We start from the raw sequence: 19892 nt of genomic DNA, 5'->3' as shown, positions 1-19892 counted from the left end.
GACATATTCGGTATGAAACTCACGTATCTGAGGCGCTGACATTGTTCGAACTGTAAACCGCATTCTGAAGGTCGTATGCAAAGCGATTTTCCCCACTCATTTCTACCGATTTTTCGTTGAAAGTAAACGTAACTTGTATTTGGTTTGATTTGTATTTTTTTTTTTTAAATTAGTCTACATATAGATACACTTAGAACTTAGGTATAGTACAATATATATATTCGATATATAGCCAATTGGTGTATTTTTCAGGGGAGATTTTGTTGTTTTTGGGGGGTTTTAGTTTTAACTACAACTAACTACGATTCATGTCATTTTTTTACACCGATAAATTCACGCAACATTTATCAAAATGTCAACAAATTAGTGCTAAAAATCATAATTTACACAATAAAACTATGCACTTAATAATTATAAATAATAATAACAATTATGCGTGTAGAAAGGAAATTCTTTTGCTAAGCATTACAAGTTAGCTAGGACTAACAATATCAGAGCGCCTGGATGGGGGTCCTCATAGCATTAATATGTTTCTGTTCAGGAACACCCACTGCGTTTACACACGTTTCTTAAGCACTAAAGGCACTAGTCTAGTATTTGGTTTGATCGCATATTCAGATCCATTGCAACACGCCGTTTACATGTTGAAGGACAATGGCTTGATGTTGGCCACCGAGGACATGCGGCGCACACGGCCCATCATTTTCCGCTCGATGTCCTCCAGCGTCTTGCCCTGCGTTTCGGGCACATAGAATATCACAAAGAACAGGCCAACGAAGCAGATGGCACCGAATAGCCAGAAGGCTCCATGGGCGCCCATAGCAACTGCACAGAAAAAAAATATTGAAATAAATTATTAATAAAACTCCTTTTTTAGTTAGCCCAAAGCTGAACTCACCAGTGAGGTCCTGGAAGGTCTTGGTCACCACAAACGTGCAGGACCAGTTGAAGGCCGTGGCCACTGAGGCAGCCGAGCCGCGAATCTTGGCCGGCAGAATCTCGCCCATCATCAACCAAGGGATGGGTCCGAAACCCAGAGAGAAACCCAGGATGTAGATGACAAAACAGCTCAGCGGCAGCCAGCCCAAGTGGCTCACATCGGGACCATGGGCCTTGCAGTAAAAGAAGCCGCCCAAAACGAACAGGGTCAGGATCATGGCAATGTTGGACACATACAGAAGAATCTAAAAACAAAGGAAGTACGTTAGAACTGGTTTATACTTTCAAGGAATTAGCAAAACCCACCTTTCTGCCCGCCCGATCAATCAAAACGATGCCTATGAACGTAGCCAAAAAGTTAACCACACCAACAATGATCGTACAGACATTGCCATCGATGGTGGAACCAGCATCCTTGAAGATCTGCACTGTGTAGAAGATCACCGCATTGATACCACTCAACTGCTGGAAGAACATCAAACCCAAAGAGATGGACAGAGGCTTCAGATTGTTGCGTTTCAGCAACTCCAACATGGTGTTCTGGGTGGCCTGACGATCGGCATCGGCCTGGGATCGCATCAGACCCTTCAGCTCGGGCTCCACATCCGCCTCCTTGCCACGCAGCCAGGTCAAAGCCTTGCGGGCACGCTCCTCCCGGCCGCGGCTCACAAACCAGCGTGGCGTTTCGGGGATCAGGAACATCAGTATGAGGAAGGGTACGGGTAGCGCTGCTCCCAAGAAGGCCAGCATGGACCAGTTCATAAAGGTGCCCGCCACGAAGCAGAGCAGGATTCCAATGTTACCAAAGGCCGTGGGCAGCAGACCCAGTGTGCCTCGCACCTCTGGCTGCACAGTTTCACCCAGATATACGGGCAGGGATAACGAGGCAATGCCCACGCAGAAACCAGCCAGGAATCGGCCACACAGCACCATGGCCACATTCACCGCACATGCAATGAGCAGCGAGGAGACGATGAAGGGCACTGCGGTGGCCAAGATCGTGTTGCGCCTGCCCAGATATTCGATCAGGGGTCCGCCGGCGATGCCACCAGCCAATCCAGCCAGCGGCATAATGCCACCAACCCAGGAACCCTGCAAATAGATAGAAATTTCGAGTGATTAAATGGGATACAGTGGAAATAGTAGATCTTACTTGATTACCTAAGCTAAATTTGCTTTTGATAAATATCTTATTGAATTTAGATAGGGTAGTTTAGTGTTTTAAAGCTTGAACTGAGGTATTGAGTGACATTTTAAATTTATGGCAATACTTTGGCTAATAAAATTATATGTGCAGTATAATTACAGCTTTGTTTAAAGAACTTTATGAGAATTTTTAACATCGCTTAGACTGTCATTCCGACCTCTACTTTACATTTAGGGCATATACGCCTTTTTAAAATCATTTGGGAACCCTTTTTATATTTTCTTAAGCATAGCAATCAATAGAATTTATGGAATTTGAAGAGTTACATTTAAAAAGAAAGTGCTTTTACTATATGTTCAATTTACAATATTATTGAACAGTTTTAGGTCTTTAGACTAGAATTTCGACTTGGTTTAGATTGCCATACCGACATTTCCTTTTTAGATGATTTAGAAATCCCTTTTTATATTTTCTTTAGCATACCAATTAACAGAATTTATGGAATTTTAAAGTTTACACTTAAAAACAAAGTGTTTTTACTATATACTGAACATACAGTAACATTACATTACAGTATTGTAAAACAGTTTTGGGGGTTTTGCTACGAATTTTCTAAGCAACTTTAAACAAAGAGCTTAATCGATTAATAGGTCCTAATCATTGTACTTACAGCAGCTTGAGTGACCTCAAACGAGGTGATATTCCTATCGGTCATCGACACAAGAGCAGGGGAAGTGTAGGCGCTGCAAAATCCGACCACTAGGGAGCCCAACGAAACGCTCAAGGCGGCCAGGACCTGAAAATATTAAGGATAATGATAGAGTTAAGTAAGAGCTAGATTTGTCTGGGGTAAAATTGAATGGGGTTTTTTTTGTGATGATGTAAAGCAGGCACCTGGGAGAAGGTACAAATCGCCTTGGGCTCCTCCACGGGCACGGAGAAGGACACATGGGTGTCCGCTCGCATTAGGATCTTCATCGCGCAGCTGTAAATCTAACTGAATCTCGAACTGAAACCGTTTTTGGCTGGCAACAAGGTTGCGGATATATAGCGGATGTAGCCTTAGGCGGCTGCCTTTCACTTTGCTCCTTGGATTGGAATGCTTTCGGCGCGTACGCTCGTCAAAACTCAACTGAAACTTGTCATTTTGCCCGAGTGCAGCGGCAGTTGCATTTTCGCTAGTTTTCAATTTTCGAGAACAGTTTTTGCCGTGATTCGATGAGGCTCAGGCACGTACACGAAGCCACCGAGTGCTGATCGCTGATCGATATCGCTAATGTGAGCTTGATTCTGTTCCCAAGCGTTTGATCAAGACCAGGCTTATCAGTTTGTTTTTCCTGCGACAAAGACAAAGGCCCTCTATGCCGGATTTTGAAAAGCGGTTTGAGGCTGTTTCAGCGAACGTTGCCAGCTCGAATGCAAACTGTAACTGCAACTGCAAAAACATCGACAAACCGAAGTTGCAGGTTCAACTGTCAGAGTTTACCTCTCATCGCACACAATCTATACGGATCCGATTCGATCCATCTATCAGACAGCTAGCGATATTTTTAGTCCGGCCATAACTAAATGCGTTAATTTCAATTAAGGCAAAAGCGACTCAGACTCAAATGCGGCGGAGGCGGCGGCGGCGGCATCGTGCGAAAATAGCTCAAATGGCCCACACGCTCGTAGCTCAATCTGGAGGCCCCTTAAATTGCTCAACGAGTGCTTTATGGTCGCATTAGTGCCATTCATAATCTCGGGACCCGGGAGGCGCCAACGAGCTTAACGAGCGGACAATACATGTCCTCCACCGCCCCTGGATTTCGCTATACCGACTGGGAGGATACACTTGGGGAAATTTGGAAATAATGTTCTTGAAAGGACAGGACCGAGTTCGAACCTTTAGGTGATTTAAATATTTTTACAAAATATTTTGTGTGGTATTTCTATTAAATTCAAATATTTTTATTTCTCATATTATCCCATTTTGTTAAAAAATGTTCAATTTAAAAAAAAAAATTTCAACTTATATATTTAAAAAAAAAAATTTAAAAACTAATTTTTTTTTTTTAATTCTTTCGAATTTTCTAGTAAAAATTTCAATATATATATATATATTTAAAAAAAAAATTTTTCAAAACAAATTTTTTTTTATTTTGAATGTTCAATTTAGAAAACTCTTCTCTTAATAGGTTTCATTTTTTAATATTCAGATGAAAATGAGAAGGAATGAGGGATTTTTTCAAGTGCATGTTGCATGTGACCCACCTGTGTCCATATGAAGATGGGATTCGTGGTGGGGCGGTAGACCTCCAGCTTGGGCTTTCCATCCTCGGTTATCTGGCGCACGAAGGGCACCGCATGACGGATGTTCTCGCCGCGTTTGTTGCCCATCTCGTCCATCTCGTACAGTCGGCGGCTGCGGGTGGAGAAGGTTGCAAAATTGCGTGTCAGTGTTGGATTGGAAGGTTGCCCACTGCTAACAGTCATTTATTGTCCGGCTCATTGCGTAGGCGCGTGTACGGCGGATTAGCCCGAGCCGGAGATACTATAAGATCGCTCAAAATAGTCAAAGCAGCGTCAGGGGATCCCAATTTGTATGCCACTTGGATTAAATTAATCAACGAAAGTGCGCAAATAGCTTGAAAGCAATCTTGGGCATGCGAAGAGCTAACTATTCAATTATACATTTACTATGATTTTATTTGGAGTAGCTCAATTCGAGCTTTATTTTTTTACGTTATCACGTGGGACCTTATTAAATTTTCTACTATTATTCAAGTTAAAATTTAGCTTACTATTGTTTCAGTCTCATTTTTGTCTGATGGTTTCAAAAGTATTTTATGAAATGAATAATTTTTAGATGTTCTTTCTTGGAATATAGTGACTTCATTTTACAAAACTTATCAGTTCCCGGAAATATTTGATTAATGACAGCTTTCTGTATCTCATGTGATAATGCAAATCGTTAACTGATAAGTTGTTATGCAGGTTGATATCAATCAAGAACTATACTTTCTACTAAACCCTTTCGTTGCCATAAGCCCAAATAGATTGCATCGCATTAATGTTAATTTCATTTAATTTTAGCTATATAACAAAGTCCAGCAAAAAGCGAAAGAATGTTGAAGATAACCCCTGGCCTTGACCACTCAGGGGTTTCCAACTCAATGCTATCGATCTACTTTGAGCGCGATTCTTGGGATTTGTGCTCTATGACTATCTTGAATTTCCTGTAGACGACACTCACCTCTTGCGGGAATCTGTGCTGATGGAACGCTGCTGCTGGAAGTGCTGTCGCGAAGTGAGGAAGTCCTCGTCGCTCTCGCTTTCCAGATCCTTGAGATCGATGATCACCGGCTTGGTGATGTCCTTGGGCCGATGGATCAGACGTTTGTGCTCGGCGTCCTCGCCCTCCTCGTCACTGTCGGTACTCGAGCCCTGGAGAACCTTGTCTAGCTTGAAGGTAACACGTGGATCCAAACTCTGGTGCTTGCGCCCTTGGAACTCCCTTCGTGTCTTGTGGAACTCCTCTTCGGAGGATGATTCTTTCAGAAGATCCTGGAGGAAACGTGTGCCCTTGACATCCAAGGAGACGTGCTTCTTGGCCTGAAACTGACGGCGATTGTCGTTGGCCAAAATGTGCTTGAGGTCCTTCAAGATGCCCTTGTGATCGACACTGGTGGCCTTCTGTTGCTGGAAACCAGATCTCTTCTCCTCGAAACTGTCCTCGTCACTGCTCTCAGCGGGTTTGGTATTGCTGTTGGTATTGTTGTTGTTGGTATTGCTGTTTCCCGTCTCCCTTCGCTCGAAGGACACTCGTGACCCCTTCAGACTCTGCTTGCTGCGCTGCAGATCGTCACCCTGGGCACCTCTCTGCTGGCGATCGCGATGCTCACGGATCTCCAAGGATGTGGGCGGTGGTGGCAAGGCGGTTAACTCCAAACTACCACTGGCTCGCAGGGGAGTCCTCTGTTGTTGCTGTTGTGTGGGTGGTTCGTTGATGTCGTCGTCCTCTAATAATGGCCGAAACGATAGCGGTGGCTCGTCCTCTAGCAAACGCTGTGTCCTCACTGTCTGTGGATGCCTTTGGGGTGATACTTGGGGAAACAGGAACGGATCCTCGGGAAGAATTGTGTCCAAACTGGTGGCTGTATTCGAGGTGGATAGATTGCTCTCCACGCGATGATAGCCCAGTTCGTCCTGTGAATCAAATCGATTCGAATCGACAGACAGTCGCGAATTAATTAAATCGAATCATAAGCATGGCATAAATATGAAGCCTCTCCATCCATCCCATCAAGAAACCGCTTGGAACCGCCCGAAAACATTGCGATTAAGTCGCAAGATCTGTTCTTGAACACCAATCTCAAAAGGTTGCAAGAGGTCCAGCATTATCGGACATGTGCGCACTTGGTGCTGCTCTTTAAAATCTTGTTTTTGGCGCTCATAGAAATGTTTTTACTAGCGAATTTAATGGCTTAACACATCCTAAAGTCATTTAAAACATTCAGACATTTACGTTTATGGTAATCGTCAAATAGCTAATTCGGTTACAATGAAATATTTTATATGTTCACTAATTTGTTGCTATAAAGAATGGTTATTTTTCATTTGCCTGACTTAAACAATAATTTTGATGGGTTTTTAATGAATTGTCTCTGGTTAATTAATTAGCTAAGGGCTCCTGTTCAAAATACTATTTTGTGATTTATTTTATATCAGCTATATATATTGCTAAAAACTTTTTAATTGATTTCTTGAAAGGAGGAGTGTTAATGGTGCTAGAAAAATAAATGTAAATCATTTTAAAAATTTAAGAATTCTCGTGGCTCTACTATAGATATATTATGCGAAGCCTTAATAATCCCAGATTATAGAATACATATATAATCGTTTGGCTATCGATTGATGGTTCTTTGGGTTCCAGGCTTGTTGACTACCCCAATATTATTACTTTTGAGATACTTACACCTACTCGGGTTAGTTTTTCCTTGAGCTTGCCCATGGCGCTGCTCAGCGGTTGATGACCGCCGCCTCCGCCGCCGCCGGCTCCTCTGTTGTCGCGTCCACTCATCTTATCAGCTCAATAGCTTTATAGGTGAACTTGAACTAGTGGGTTTTCCTTGGGTTGTTTGTTTTTGTCACAGATTTTCACTTGTTTTGGTGTCTTCCACTTGCCCAAGTAAACAATGTGTTCTTCTCTTGATTAATTGCAATTCTTTTGTCTTTGCTGAAAGTAAAGAAAGGAAAAGTTATAGAACTGTAGAAATTATATAATACAAGTCACAGGGTTATAGCTTCTATAATATGGTTAACCTATAGCTTAACACTTTTTAACGAAGTGCATTTATCAGTGGTTCTAATTTGTCTGATGTCTGGCCAAATTGTATTGGTTTTATAATATTGTTTGATAAACAATCCTATACCAATACCTATACAATGTACCTATAATGTATTAATTGAAATGGTCTGATGTAAAAATAGTTTGGCACTTGAAAAGATAAGTGATATCTGCCCTATATCAGCAGCAGTAGGTTGTCGAATTAAAATCGTCTGATGTCTGGTGCTGCTATCGCCAAGAATTTATGGTTTGGGTTTTAGATAACGCTCGAGCCCCCTTAGCACCCAACACACCCACTTTCTGATGCCGGTTGTCCTTGATTTCCACATGTGACCAACTCTATAGCCACTGTGAAAGCGTTGTTTTCCTCAACGAATAGTTGTTTTTATTTACTTTTCACGAAAATGTGTGTATTCTGCTGTTTATTTTCCCGGCAACTTAAAATTTATTTATGATCTTTAAAATTTGGCATGCGGCAGTTGGGTAAAAAATATAAAAATAGATATATTTCAAAAATTTTCCACCCACTTTCCTTTGTATATATATTAGCTGATTAATGACCGCATCGCGGAAAAATTGGTAATATTTTCATTTGTTTGGTTTTGTCAAATTTCGTTGGACTCATTTGTATTTTTTTTGAGTTTTCACTTTGCGTCATGTGATGCCTGGGAAAATGTGTGGGCGCCATGACGTCGACGTTTTTTTTTCTGCTTTTCTTTTTTGGCCACCGCTTTTTCACCCATTTCCCCTGCTTTTTGCTTTCTTTCTATTACTGAGAAAGTGGGTGTCATTTTTTTTGCGATTCAATTCTTTATTTGGCATTACCCTGCAAATATCAGCAGGCGTGACATAACGCTAGGTCTAATTCATGTGGGGGCATGGCCTCCCACCCAAAAGTATAATTGCAGAAACAGGGAAAATTCATTAGTAATTTAGTATAACATCTTTAATCATTTTAGTTTTTAAATAAAAAATATAATCCTGCACTTTATAACATGAAAAAAAATTTAATACTTTTTAGATTTAAAAAAAAAAACTGATTAAAAAGCAGTCTAAATATCTGGAATAATGCTACTTATACATTTAAATGTAGAATTTATTAAAAAGAAAGAATTTTTTTTAATGTTTTATCAATTTAATGTTATATTTTGGTTTTTCCAACGAATACTATGCAAGAAATAAACCAAAAATATGATTAATTTGTTAGAAATGTTGGCATTTTCAGTGTGTGGGCTTTCCTCTAAAAATATAAAATTTAAATATTTATCCGCGTGACGCCTTTTTAGTTAGCCATTAATTGGTTAATGAACGTGTTGCGCTTTTCGCCAGCCTGAAACGCAATTGCAACGCCAGTGTGTTTATATGCAAATTCTTTCGCGAAAGGCGCTAAAAGTTGCCATTGACCTTGAAGTTTGTGTGTGTGTGTGTGGGCGGCTGGGCAAATGACACATATTTTTGGGGGCCTGGGAGGCGAAGAGATCGCAGCACGTTTCTCTGGCGCTCTCTCTTAAGCCCTGGTTAATTGAAAACCGCTCTTTAACCAGCTGTCGCGTGCTCTCTTAACAAAAACTAACTCACGTGCCGTATGAACCCCGCTCTTACACGGCACACGCACGCACACAGTCAAGCCCAAAACCCACACAGGTGCGCTGCCTACGTCAACAGTGCAACGTTGCGATTTTGTATCTTGTATTCGTATTCGTATTCGGATTCGTATTCGTATTCGTCATGATCTTGTGGGCATTTTATTTTTAAAAAACGTTTTTCATGCTGACAGCAGATTAACAAAACCGTAATCGAAACTAAAATTAACAAAAGGCAGCCGCCAGACGAGTATTATAAGTAAATTCGCTTCAATTAGCGAAGCGCAAAACGAAACGCCCACACTCGAAATTTGAAATTGAAATATATTTTTATTTATTTCGACTTTGTTTTCACTTTTTGCGCGCCACTCACTCAAAATGTTCACTCTACACACCATTCGTATTTTCTTTTTGTAAGAGATTAAAACCAAGTGTTCTTGTCTAAATTTACGAATTTTCACGGTCGCGCCACTCTCCCAAAAAGTTTCTCGACTTTTCTTTATTTATTTCCTCGAAAATTGCATTTTACCCTTGGCAAATAGTTTTTTTGTCATCTCTTTTTCGTTTGTTTCTTGGCTTTTACAACATTTTTTCGCACATTACGTAAAATAGTTTGCAGTCCGCAGCGGTTTCAATAAAATTTGGGTTCATAAATATTTCTTGGGTTTGACGTAGTATGCAAAAATGCGCATAAATTGGCAAGTTTTGCGTTGTTGTTTTCTTTTTTTTATATGCCCAGACAGCCCAGAGACTGTTTTTTTTTTTTGTATTTTTTATTTACTTAAGTAGTTTCTTAAACATTTCTTGAGAAACGCGATAAGGTGGCGGCCGGAACTGTTCGGAAACTAAACTATAAATAACCAACTGGAATGTAACACTGTGTTTGGCTTGGGTCTTTTTACTTTATCGCTTTTAGTTTTAGATATAATTTTGCGGCGATGTTTGTGGTCTTTTTTTTACCTTTGGAACAAACTACTAAATGTGATATCCACTATTGTGGCACTGAAGTTCGAGATTCGAATGCGCAACGTTTATATAGCGCACACCGATTTCGTAGCGGAAGAAGAAGAGTTATTCGCTCGAGCTTTTTGTTGTTCCCCAACGGTAAAACAGGCACTCTCTTCGCCCGCTCTCGCTCATCGCTTGCTTGTATGGGTGAGTCGGCTGGGATGGGAGAGTTGGATTTTTTTGGTTTTCTGGGGAGAGAGAACGAAGGTCGAAAAGAAGGCATGAATGAATGGGGTGCCTGTGTGTGTGTGGGTCGCCTCCTAGCCGTAGGTGTCTGCGTTGTTGTTGTTGCTCCTGCCACTTGGAGGCTGCGAGAGAGCGTGACGCGTGTTCTTGAAGAGAAGTCGCGACCCAGTGGCACCATGCAAAACCCATTTTAATACCCTATTTGCCAAAGGAGTTTCATGGCTTTGTAATCGGATATCTTTGTTTTTCCAATAACCATCTACATCCCAAATTTCATATCGATCAGACACAATTTAAAGTCACGTAGATCATGCAAAGAATTATTCACAGTATGACACCAGGAGGTATGCAATGAATTATAACAATATATGTAGTTATAGATAGGACTGCCAAACCCATTTTAATACCCTAATTGCCAAAGGAGTTTCATGGCTTTGTAATCGGATATCTTTGTTTTTCCAATAACCATCTACATCCCAAATTTCATATCGATCAGACACAATTTAAAGTCACGTAGATCATGCAAAGAATTATTCACAGTCTGACACCAGGAGGTATGCAATGAATTATACCAATATATGTAGTTATAGATAGGACTAAGAGACCATGCAAAACCCATTTTAATACCCTATTTCAAAAGGGGTTTCATGGCTTTGTAAATGGATACCTTTGTTTTTCCAATAACCATCCACATCCCAAATTTCATATCGATCAGACACAATTTAAAGTCACGTAGATCATGCAAAGAATTATTCACAGTATGACACCAGGAGGTATGCAATGAATTATAACAATATACATATGTAGATAGGACTATTAGACCATGCAATACGCATTTTAATACCCTATTTGCAAAAGGGGTTCCATGGCCTTGTAATCGGATACCTTCGTTTTTCCAATATCCATCCACATCCCAAATTTCATATCGATCAGACACAATTCAGGGTCACAAGATACATATGTAGATCATCCAAAGTATTATTCACAGTCTGACACTAGAAGGTATGCATAATTCATTGCACCAATATAGTTATAGATAGGACTAATACATCAATTTTTGTTTAAAGCTTATTCAACTTGTTTTCAAGTTGATTAATAATTAGTCCTACTGAAGTCAACATATGAAATCCCAATTTCCTATTACTCACCAAAATATTTTGCCAAATATTTTTTTTTTCGATGAAAAACGTTAATAATTTCATAGTTCTTCAAGGCAGCTTTTAAAATTACGAACTAATAATTGTCACCAAAGGAACAATTACTAAGAATGTTCGATATGTATTTTTAAATGTCGACTCAAAAATATCTTTTACTCGAGTCAACATTTGAAAAGCCGATTTCCTATTTGTCACAAAAAATACCAAGAGACATTGGCAAAAAAAATTTTAAGTAATGACTAAAAATTAATATTTGCTTAAGTCAATATACTATTTGTCACATAATAAATGGAAGAAAATATTTTTAGAACTTGTTTAAATGTTGACTCAAAATAACTATTACTGAACTCATCAATTGGAAACCCAATTTCCTATTTGTCAGAAAAATACAGAGACATCAACTTTTTTTTTAAATTGCGATTAATAAGTAATTCTAGCTTAGGTCATTTTAAAATCCGAACCACTACTAACCATTCTTCCTACTTAAACTTATGACAAACCACCTAATATAACCATACCATAAAGAATACATTTTTTATTTGTTTAATACAGGAATATTTTGATAGTTTATAGTTCTAATGAAAAAACATTTTTAAGCTTCCGCCCATCTGCAAAATATTTTAGGATAAATTCGCAGTCGGTGCGTCCTTTTAGTTTATGTCTTTATTGATTTGTTTTGGCCGCTACGTGGTTATAGTTATGGTTATGTTATGCTCAATGACCAATTGCTGATGGTTGGATGCTGAGAGTTCCTCGGCGGCTCTGTGTGAGTGCCTGCCAATTGATTTTTATTTACACACATATTTTCAATTGATTGTTATTAAATTGACTTTGAGGCGCGTGCAAATTTCTCGAAGCCTTGGGAAACATTTTGCGTGCGACTCCTTGTGTCCGCCAGTCGATGTCAATATCAATTCAATTCGATACTCTAGTTTTTTGGGGGCCTGACGCAAGTGCAACCAAAACAAACGATGATGGATGATGCGATGATATGGGGGAAATAAGCATTAGGCAAATAATTAAACGCGGGACAAGTGCCTCGAGTTTCTGCGGCACTCTCGAATATTTATTATTTATTATGGTTTTACGGGTTTATTTATTTCGATTTCGGTTTCAAATACCAAACGGGCCCCCAAAAAAAGATGCGGGGGGCTCGTCTCTCTATTTTATAACGTGGCATAAACATTACGCGCAATGAGACGACACAATTTCCAAGTACCAGGCCCGCCAGCCGGTTTCGTTTTATTTGCAGATACAGATACGACTAAACAGCAGCAAATATGAATTCTGGGCATTGCTCGAAAAACTGGATGGTCGTATGGGGTCACCCTGATCAAAAGAAATACCTAGAAATATATTTCATCAAAACAATATATTAAGTAATCAACAAATCAGTCAATGTTTAAGTGAGTTCTTCAAGATTAACTTGAATTTTATTTCAAACAATGCTCGAGAATTTTTTGTGGTTTGGGGTAATCCCAAATGAGGTTTTGATTGTGACATTATCAGTAATTATATACAACTTTATATTATTTTTCTAAATAATAAAATAAATATACAGTAGTCGGCATAAGTATATTGACAAAACAAAAGTTAAATACACTCATAATTTGAACTTACTTCTTGTAAACTTTGGCATCAATGGAAAGGTTATTTAAATGCCGTTTGAATGATACAATACATTTCTTAACCCATTCAGTACTTATTTTGTTTTGTCAAAATACATATGCCGACCAGTGTATACTATATTTATTATTTGTAACACTTTTGCGAGTTAGAACTTAACTTCCTTTCCAAATACTTATGCAATCCGGTTTTTACCTCTTAGCAATATCACCTTACACATTATTAGTCACGAACTAGATTATAGCTTAAATCGAAAGCATTACTAAGCATTAACCGATAACATTTCTATCACCTTAGAATTAGATGATAGCTTAAATCGAAGGCATTACCAAGCTTTAACCGATAATATTTCTATTAGGTTTAGGTTCTATCGCTTTCATATATACATAATATAAAAATTTTTTAAAGAGCCTCTGCTGATCTGGCGTAGTCGATAACATAAATATATTACTATCAGGTTGAAGGTTTGAATATTTTTAAACGAGCCCCTGTTTTGGAATTGGGACCCCCTACTGATCTGCGCCTCTGATCGAACATTTTGAAGAATTAACGGAAAGTTTTTAATCACGATTCTTCGTAGCACGCGTTAGATATTTCGGCATTTCCATTTCCAGCACAGCGACCGTCATTTGCCCTCGACTCGAAGTTACGATCGGTTCGAATCGGATTGTATCTGGTGCTTTTTTTTTTTTTTGCATGACTCAAGGCTCAGTTGGAATCGAGGAAAAGTAATACACACATACCAAACAATAGTTAAGCTCTCAAATGTAGATGAATGTTTTCGTTTTTTCGATCTGTGGGAAGGTCAAAAAGGCGGCAAGCAAAAAATGTTTGAATACAAAACTTGATTGACAGGAATCGCGAGAGGTAGCAAAAGATCTTTGGAGAGGGAAAGAAAGAGAGAAAAGAGCTGGCGAAATAGGAACTTAAAGTGGTGAAAAAAAAATCGAAAGTGCAATGAACTGTGAAATATGTGCAAATAAAGTACTAAAGGTTTGATTTCGGAACAGCACTGAGGAAAAAGTTTAATACAACATTTATTAAAAAAAAAATTGGGTCATAAACGTAATAATATCAAAACATTCCCCAAAGTAATTGGCATTTTTTTTGTATATAAATACATTTTTTTTCGGAACAGCACTGAGGGAAAAGTTTAATACAAATTTAGACAAAAAAAAATTGGGTCAAAAACGTAATAATATCAAAACATTACCCAAATTAATTGGCATTTTTCTTATATATAAATAGATTTTTTTGTAAATGGTATTATTTGTGGGACACCCACTTATTTAGATGATTCATTATAGCAAAATGAGGTAGGTGTTCGCATTGACTGGCTAATAGCATTCAAGGCTTCTAACTTATCTCTTGGCAGATAGGCCTATCAGTTCTGTTTCCCAGCACCTGACGTAATTGACACGGAGCTTTCTCGTAATTACCGAACTGTACCCGCAAATCACAGACCCACTTCCTAATTTGTCTATTTTTAGTAGCTCCACCAGTCTACAAAATCAGCAAAAACCACAACAGAAATGCCGAAACAAGCCCAGAAAATGCCAAAAGAGACGAGCCCCCCAGCTGCACGTACTCACTAGAGAGAGAGATAGAGAGAGAGGGGTATATATGTAAAGAAAGAGAGGGGGCTATACAGTGCGGGAAAAGGAGGGGTAGAGAAGTGGAGTACCTGGCAACAGCAGGAAAAAGTAAAGAGAGAGAGAACCCCTAAGAGAGTGCATCAACCTATGAAATTTGTGAGGTGGCGCAGGCGCGCAAATCAAAAGCTGATGCAATTGCGCATTTATTGCATCAGACTCTACCAACGAGGCTCCACTGTAAAAATAAATATAACTCAAATTCTTGTACGTGAGCGGAAATTTTCCATGCGCTAATTAAAGAACTTCGACAAAGTCAAATTGAAACAAATGGCAAAAATCATTAAAAGCTTATTTATCTAATTGGTTTTGGAGTCGAGTCACAGCAGTTTTTAGCGATAAAGAGAGAGAGTGGTGAATAAAAGAGAGAGGGCCCCCAATACACACGTGATCTCTTTTTGCTCTTATCTTTTTTTTTTGGCAGCCAAAATTAGCGCTAAGATATCAAAATATGTAAAGCCAAAAGAGACCAATAAGTTAAGTTAAGCATGTGATGCCCGCCCCCTTGCTCTTTGCCTTATTTTCTTCGTCACGCGCCCAGCCAAATCAAAAGTATTTTGTTTTTATAGACACAGAAAGAAAAACTTAGGTTAATATGATGATCAATTTGAAGATTTTAGATATAATTTTTACAGTATAATATGACCCAGGTATTAAAGAATTGTTTTCTTTAAGCAGGATGTTTTATCAACCTTAAAATATAATATAGTATAGATTTGCAGACTGTTATCAAAGACTATTTCCATTTCTTCTCTCTTCTCTTTTTTTTTATTTATTTATTTTGGTTTTAACTCTTCCTAACGCTACAAGTACAAGAATATTATTAGTGAATAAATTAGTGCGATATTCACAATTCAATTTACTTCATGAACATAATAATAATTTCTTAACTATATAGTTATAATGCAAGACATTAAAGCTATGACATTTGAAATATGAAACATTGAAACATTGTTGTAATTTTTCAAACTATATAACAAATTAAATATCTATTATAAGCTTACTTTCCAATTTTATAGCGACCTAATTTTTCTGTGTATATATCAACTATATATGTATGTGTGCTGAATATTCAAGTGCGAGTGTGTGCGTGGTGACGTTGCTGCTTTTGGCAAACCAGACGAGCCTCCAACTTATACGAAGAGAGCCCCCAACACACACACCCATACAATCGAAATTAAGCTCCACATGGTGACTTGCTCTACTTCTAGATTCTCCAATCAGACTTTGCCTGTTGGCACTTCCCCATTTAATTTGCTGATTAGATCCGATTATGACGAGCATTTCGTACTGCAAAATTTTTTTTATAGTCCCCACGGGCGTACTTTAAACTTAGTCCAAGTCATTGATGCACCCATATACCATCGATCCGTCGATCGATCGCTGCCTTCTAGACAAAAAGCTCTCGCGCTCTCCCAAAAAAAAGCTTCGTTCGCCAGCTAATCATTAGAATTTGACTTTTGTTTTCTATTTATACACGGCTAATTTTCAATGGGAAGTGCTTACCTAGTACAACAGCTAACACGTGTGCACATGAGACCTGCATTAGTTGTAGACGGAAAAAAATTGGATGCAATTAAAAGATCATAATAATAAGTATCAGGAAGAAAGTTATTGTTGTTTTAAGATATTAGCCAGAATTTGTAGTTTTAAAATTTAAGTCATATGGCTTGTTTATTTGACCTAAATTTATTTTGAGTTCATATACATATTTGTCTTATGAAAACTAAGTTATTATCTAAAAAGAATTAAATATCTCTTTCCTTTTTAAAGATCTAAGAAAAGTGTAATATTTGGTATATTTGGTATAATTAAAAGATCATAATAATAAGTATCAGATAGATAGTTATTGTTATTTTAACATCTTAGCCAGAATTTGTAGTTTCAAAATGAAAGTCATATTGCTTGTTTATTTGACCTAAATTATTTTTGAGTTCATACATTTGTTTTATGAAAACTAAGTTATCATCTTAAAAGTTTCAAATATCTCTCTCCTTTTTTAAAGATCTAAGAAAAGTGTAATATATGGTATATCAGGTGCAAAATCTCCAATCTATTTTTCTGTGTACTGACTGAGAAAAAGTAAGATAGCGAGAGGTACTCAGACATCCAGGTAATTAAGGCGAGCTAAATGGCAAGACCAGTGCCCTTCAGCCAAGGTCAAAGCCGTACTGTCCGTCCGTCCATCTGAATTTCTGTCACCAACCGCCAGTGACCAGTTCAAAGTTGCGAAGTTGCGTCAGAGCGTTAATAGAAACCTTAACACCACATATACACATTCACATACGATATCCACGAGATACATATATGTAGGAATAAACCCACATACAAAAAAACAACGATCGTTGGCGTCTGGCTTGACTAGTTAGTCATACAGTTTTAGTCTGCCAGCCAGTATGCAAAGATTAAAATACTTAACAGAGTCTGGTTTTGGCGGCTTTAATTGATGCCGTTTATTTATAAATCATCTCATGAATATGTATGCACATTCTTTGGAGGGTAAAACAATATGTATATGTAGGTTCCGTTTGGCGAGGAACTAAAAAGGGGTAGAGGGTAGATCAACTATCGTACGATAGTCTACTGGCACTAATCAAACTGTTTTCAACGTGTTAATTAACCGGCTGATGCAAAAAGGTTTTGAAAAAGTTTCTCGAAGCTTACTTTTTGCCATCTATTAAGCACCAAACATTCCAAAGCATATCTATAGCTCATAAAACTCAATAATTAAAGCACAAAAATGTCAATAGAACCTTTGAGTGTACAAATAAAACAACAATAAGGGCACATTATGTGCTAAATAATACAAAATAGCCTTGACTTACGTGCAAAAATGTTCAAAGCTTTGTAAATAATTTCGATATCGTTTTGTTTTCAAAATAAGTACAAAAACAAAAGTAGGGGGACGAGACAATTTGAAGTCCCATATATTCTTGAGAAGCCGCCACGTGGCAAGTTTCAAGTTGCACTCCGACGGCGCGAAGAACATAGCCTCGGTGGCGCAGTTGGCAGCGCGTAAGTCTCATAATCTTAAGGTCGTGAGTTCGAGCCTCACCCGGGGCATGTACATTTTTTTCTTTTTTTAAACCTAGTTTAGTTTTGTTTTTTAACTTATTCAAAGACGAATAAGTTGAGACTATCATATACCAAATTTTATCCAATTAAAATGTATCCTTCTCACATCCTTTGACTTTTTATCATTACATTATTTTTTATATTCTCTAATAACTTACATGAAGTAATATTTAACTTTAGGTGTGATAATTATACCCGTTACTCGTAGAGTAAAAGGGTATACTAGATTCGTCGGAAAGTATGTAACAGGCAGAAGGAAGCGTTTCCGACCCCATAAAGTATATATATTCTTGATCAGGATCACTAGCCGAGTCGATCTAGCCATGTCCGTCTGTCCGTCTGTCCGTCTGTCCGTCTGTCCGTCTGTCCGTCTGTCCGTCTGTCCGTCTGTCCGTATGAACGCTGAGATCTTGGAAACTATAAGAGTTACAATACTGGGATTAGGCATGCAGATTCCTGAGATTCCTGCGCAGCGCAAGTTTGTTTCAAAAGAGTGCCACGCCCACTCTAACGCCCACAAACCGCCCAAAACTGTGGCTCCTACAGTTTTGATGCTAGAACAAAAATTTTAACTGAAATGTATTGTTCTCATCAATACCTACCTACTGACCTAAAAAAAGTTTGCCACGCCCACCTTAACGCCCACAAACCGCCCACAAACTTCAAAAAATCGTAAATATGAACGCGGATATCTCGGAAAATATCAAAGATAGAGAAACGAGATTTCAGATTTAGATTCCGTAGGCTTGAGCGCAGCGCAAGTTTATTACGCGAATATGCCACGCCCACTCCAACGCCCACAAACCGCCCAAGTCTGTGGCGCCCACAATTTTCATGGTAGATAAAAAATTTAAACTGAAATGTATTGGTCTCGTCAATACCTATCGATTGATTTAAAAAAAACTTTGCCACGCCCACTCTAACGCCCACAACGCTTAAATCTGTCTACCGCCGGTAGGTGGCGCATTTGCTGCTTGCATATCTCCATTTTCCTTTGGTCCCTTTAGCTGAGTAACGGGTATCTGATAGTCGAGGTACTCGACTATAGCGTTCTTCCTTGTTTTGTAATAGAAGTTATCTTTATTTGATTTTATTTGTCACACTTTTTTTTGTATGTTTTAAATATTTTCACCAAGTCTAGTGTGTGCTGTTTAATTTGTTTTCTATTTATTTTGCAGTTTTTTTTATTTTTTTCAAATATTTTATGAACGCGTGCTAAGCACCTGAGAGTCCCTTCATAAATTGCGAATGTACCAACCAAATCCGTCATAAAATTACGCTGGCGTGCGGCCGGGATTATTACGGTTACAAAAGGCGGTTCCGTAATTCAGTTACAGTTAACGTAAACTGGGTAATTACACGGCCATTACGGATGACATTAGCTTCTTCCAGCTAGCAACGAGATCGGGACAAAGCAAATAAAAACCGTTAACAGGCGGTGCAATGATCAGATCAGAGCGAACAGACCCGGTCCGAACCCGGGATGATGGGAGATGTCAATATTTGCCAAAAACCCACACCCACGCCGTCTGAATGTCACGCGGCTGTCAGTGGGTTAAGGCTGTTTTAACCAGATTTTTGCCATAGGTCGGTATTTCAAATTATTATATTCTTTTCAGAAGGCAAGCCCTGGTGAACTAAAAACACTCTAGAGTTCATTACAAATTTTCTCAGAACAAAAAGAAAATACAATGGAATATATGAAATATAATATTTTATTTTATTAGTGAGAATTACAATATATTTTACAAAGATTTAAGTAGAATAAATAAGTTTTAAAGACTCTCTTTTCTCTTTATCATAGCTTGGATATATATTTATTTTTAGAAAAAACTCTTGTACAAATGGTATTCAGTTCTAGAATTTTCTCGACTGCAGCTCCGAACTTCGCGGAACTGCAGCTACATACATATATAGGATTAGATTTCAAACCCTCGGCTGTTTCAGTTGCCTGTTCCTTCCATATGACACCTTTTTGCACCTGTACGAGTCGCATGGTTTATGTAAAGCGTGCCAAAAAAAAGACGAAGCAAGGTCAGCAAGATCCCGTGGCTTATAAAAAACACTTACAGATAATAACTCAATACCCAAGCCGGGGGACAATGATCTACAGATCTGTAAAAAGACAGATGGAGTGCGAGTACCAATTTTAGGGCAAGTGGAAAATTTTATGGAAAATTACCAGGGGCA

The 19892-nt window shown here is 38.4% G+C and overlaps 2 protein-coding genes and 1 non-coding gene across 5 annotated transcripts in view; 2 read left to right on the top strand and 1 right to left on the bottom strand.

The window, feature by feature from the left end:
• Window positions 1–19892, top strand: part of LOC119549174 (RING-box protein 2) — a 29424-nt gene that overhangs the window by 2008 nt on the left and 7524 nt on the right. The gene's annotated exons all lie outside the window — the stretch shown is intronic.
• LOC119549167 (facilitated trehalose transporter Tret1) lies at window positions 134–10019 on the bottom strand. Of its 3 annotated transcripts, XM_037856960.1 has the most exons (8): window positions 9959–10019; window positions 7044–7304; window positions 5322–6274; window positions 4340–4490; window positions 2757–2882; window positions 1246–2031; window positions 899–1184; window positions 638–825 (listed from the first exon to the last, which is right to left on the bottom strand). In XM_037856960.1, exons 2-8 carry the CDS (start codon window positions 7146–7148, stop codon window positions 638–640), a joined length of 2595 nt encoding a protein of 864 aa, XP_037712888.1. In that variant the 5' UTR covers window positions 7149–7304; window positions 9959–10019. The 3 variants fall into 3 exon arrangements, with proteins under 3 accessions (XP_037712889.1, XP_037712888.1, XP_037712890.1); XM_037856961.1 differs by lacking the exon at window positions 9959–10019 and having other exon boundaries at window positions 134–825; window positions 7044–7148; XM_037856962.1 differs by lacking the exons at window positions 4340–4490; window positions 5322–6274; window positions 7044–7304; window positions 9959–10019 and adding an exon at window positions 2981–3222.
• On the top strand, window positions 17618–17690 carry Trnam-cau. Its single transcript has one exon. It is a non-coding gene; the product is annotated as a tRNA-Met (tRNA).

Source organism: Drosophila subpulchrella, chromosome 2R (genome assembly GCF_014743375.2).
Source record: "Drosophila subpulchrella strain 33 F10 #4 breed RU33 chromosome 2R, RU_Dsub_v1.1 Primary Assembly, whole genome shotgun sequence".
Taxonomy (NCBI): Eukaryota; Metazoa; Arthropoda; class Insecta; order Diptera; family Drosophilidae; genus Drosophila; species Drosophila subpulchrella.
This window is presented reverse-complemented; position numbering and strand designations above follow the sequence as displayed.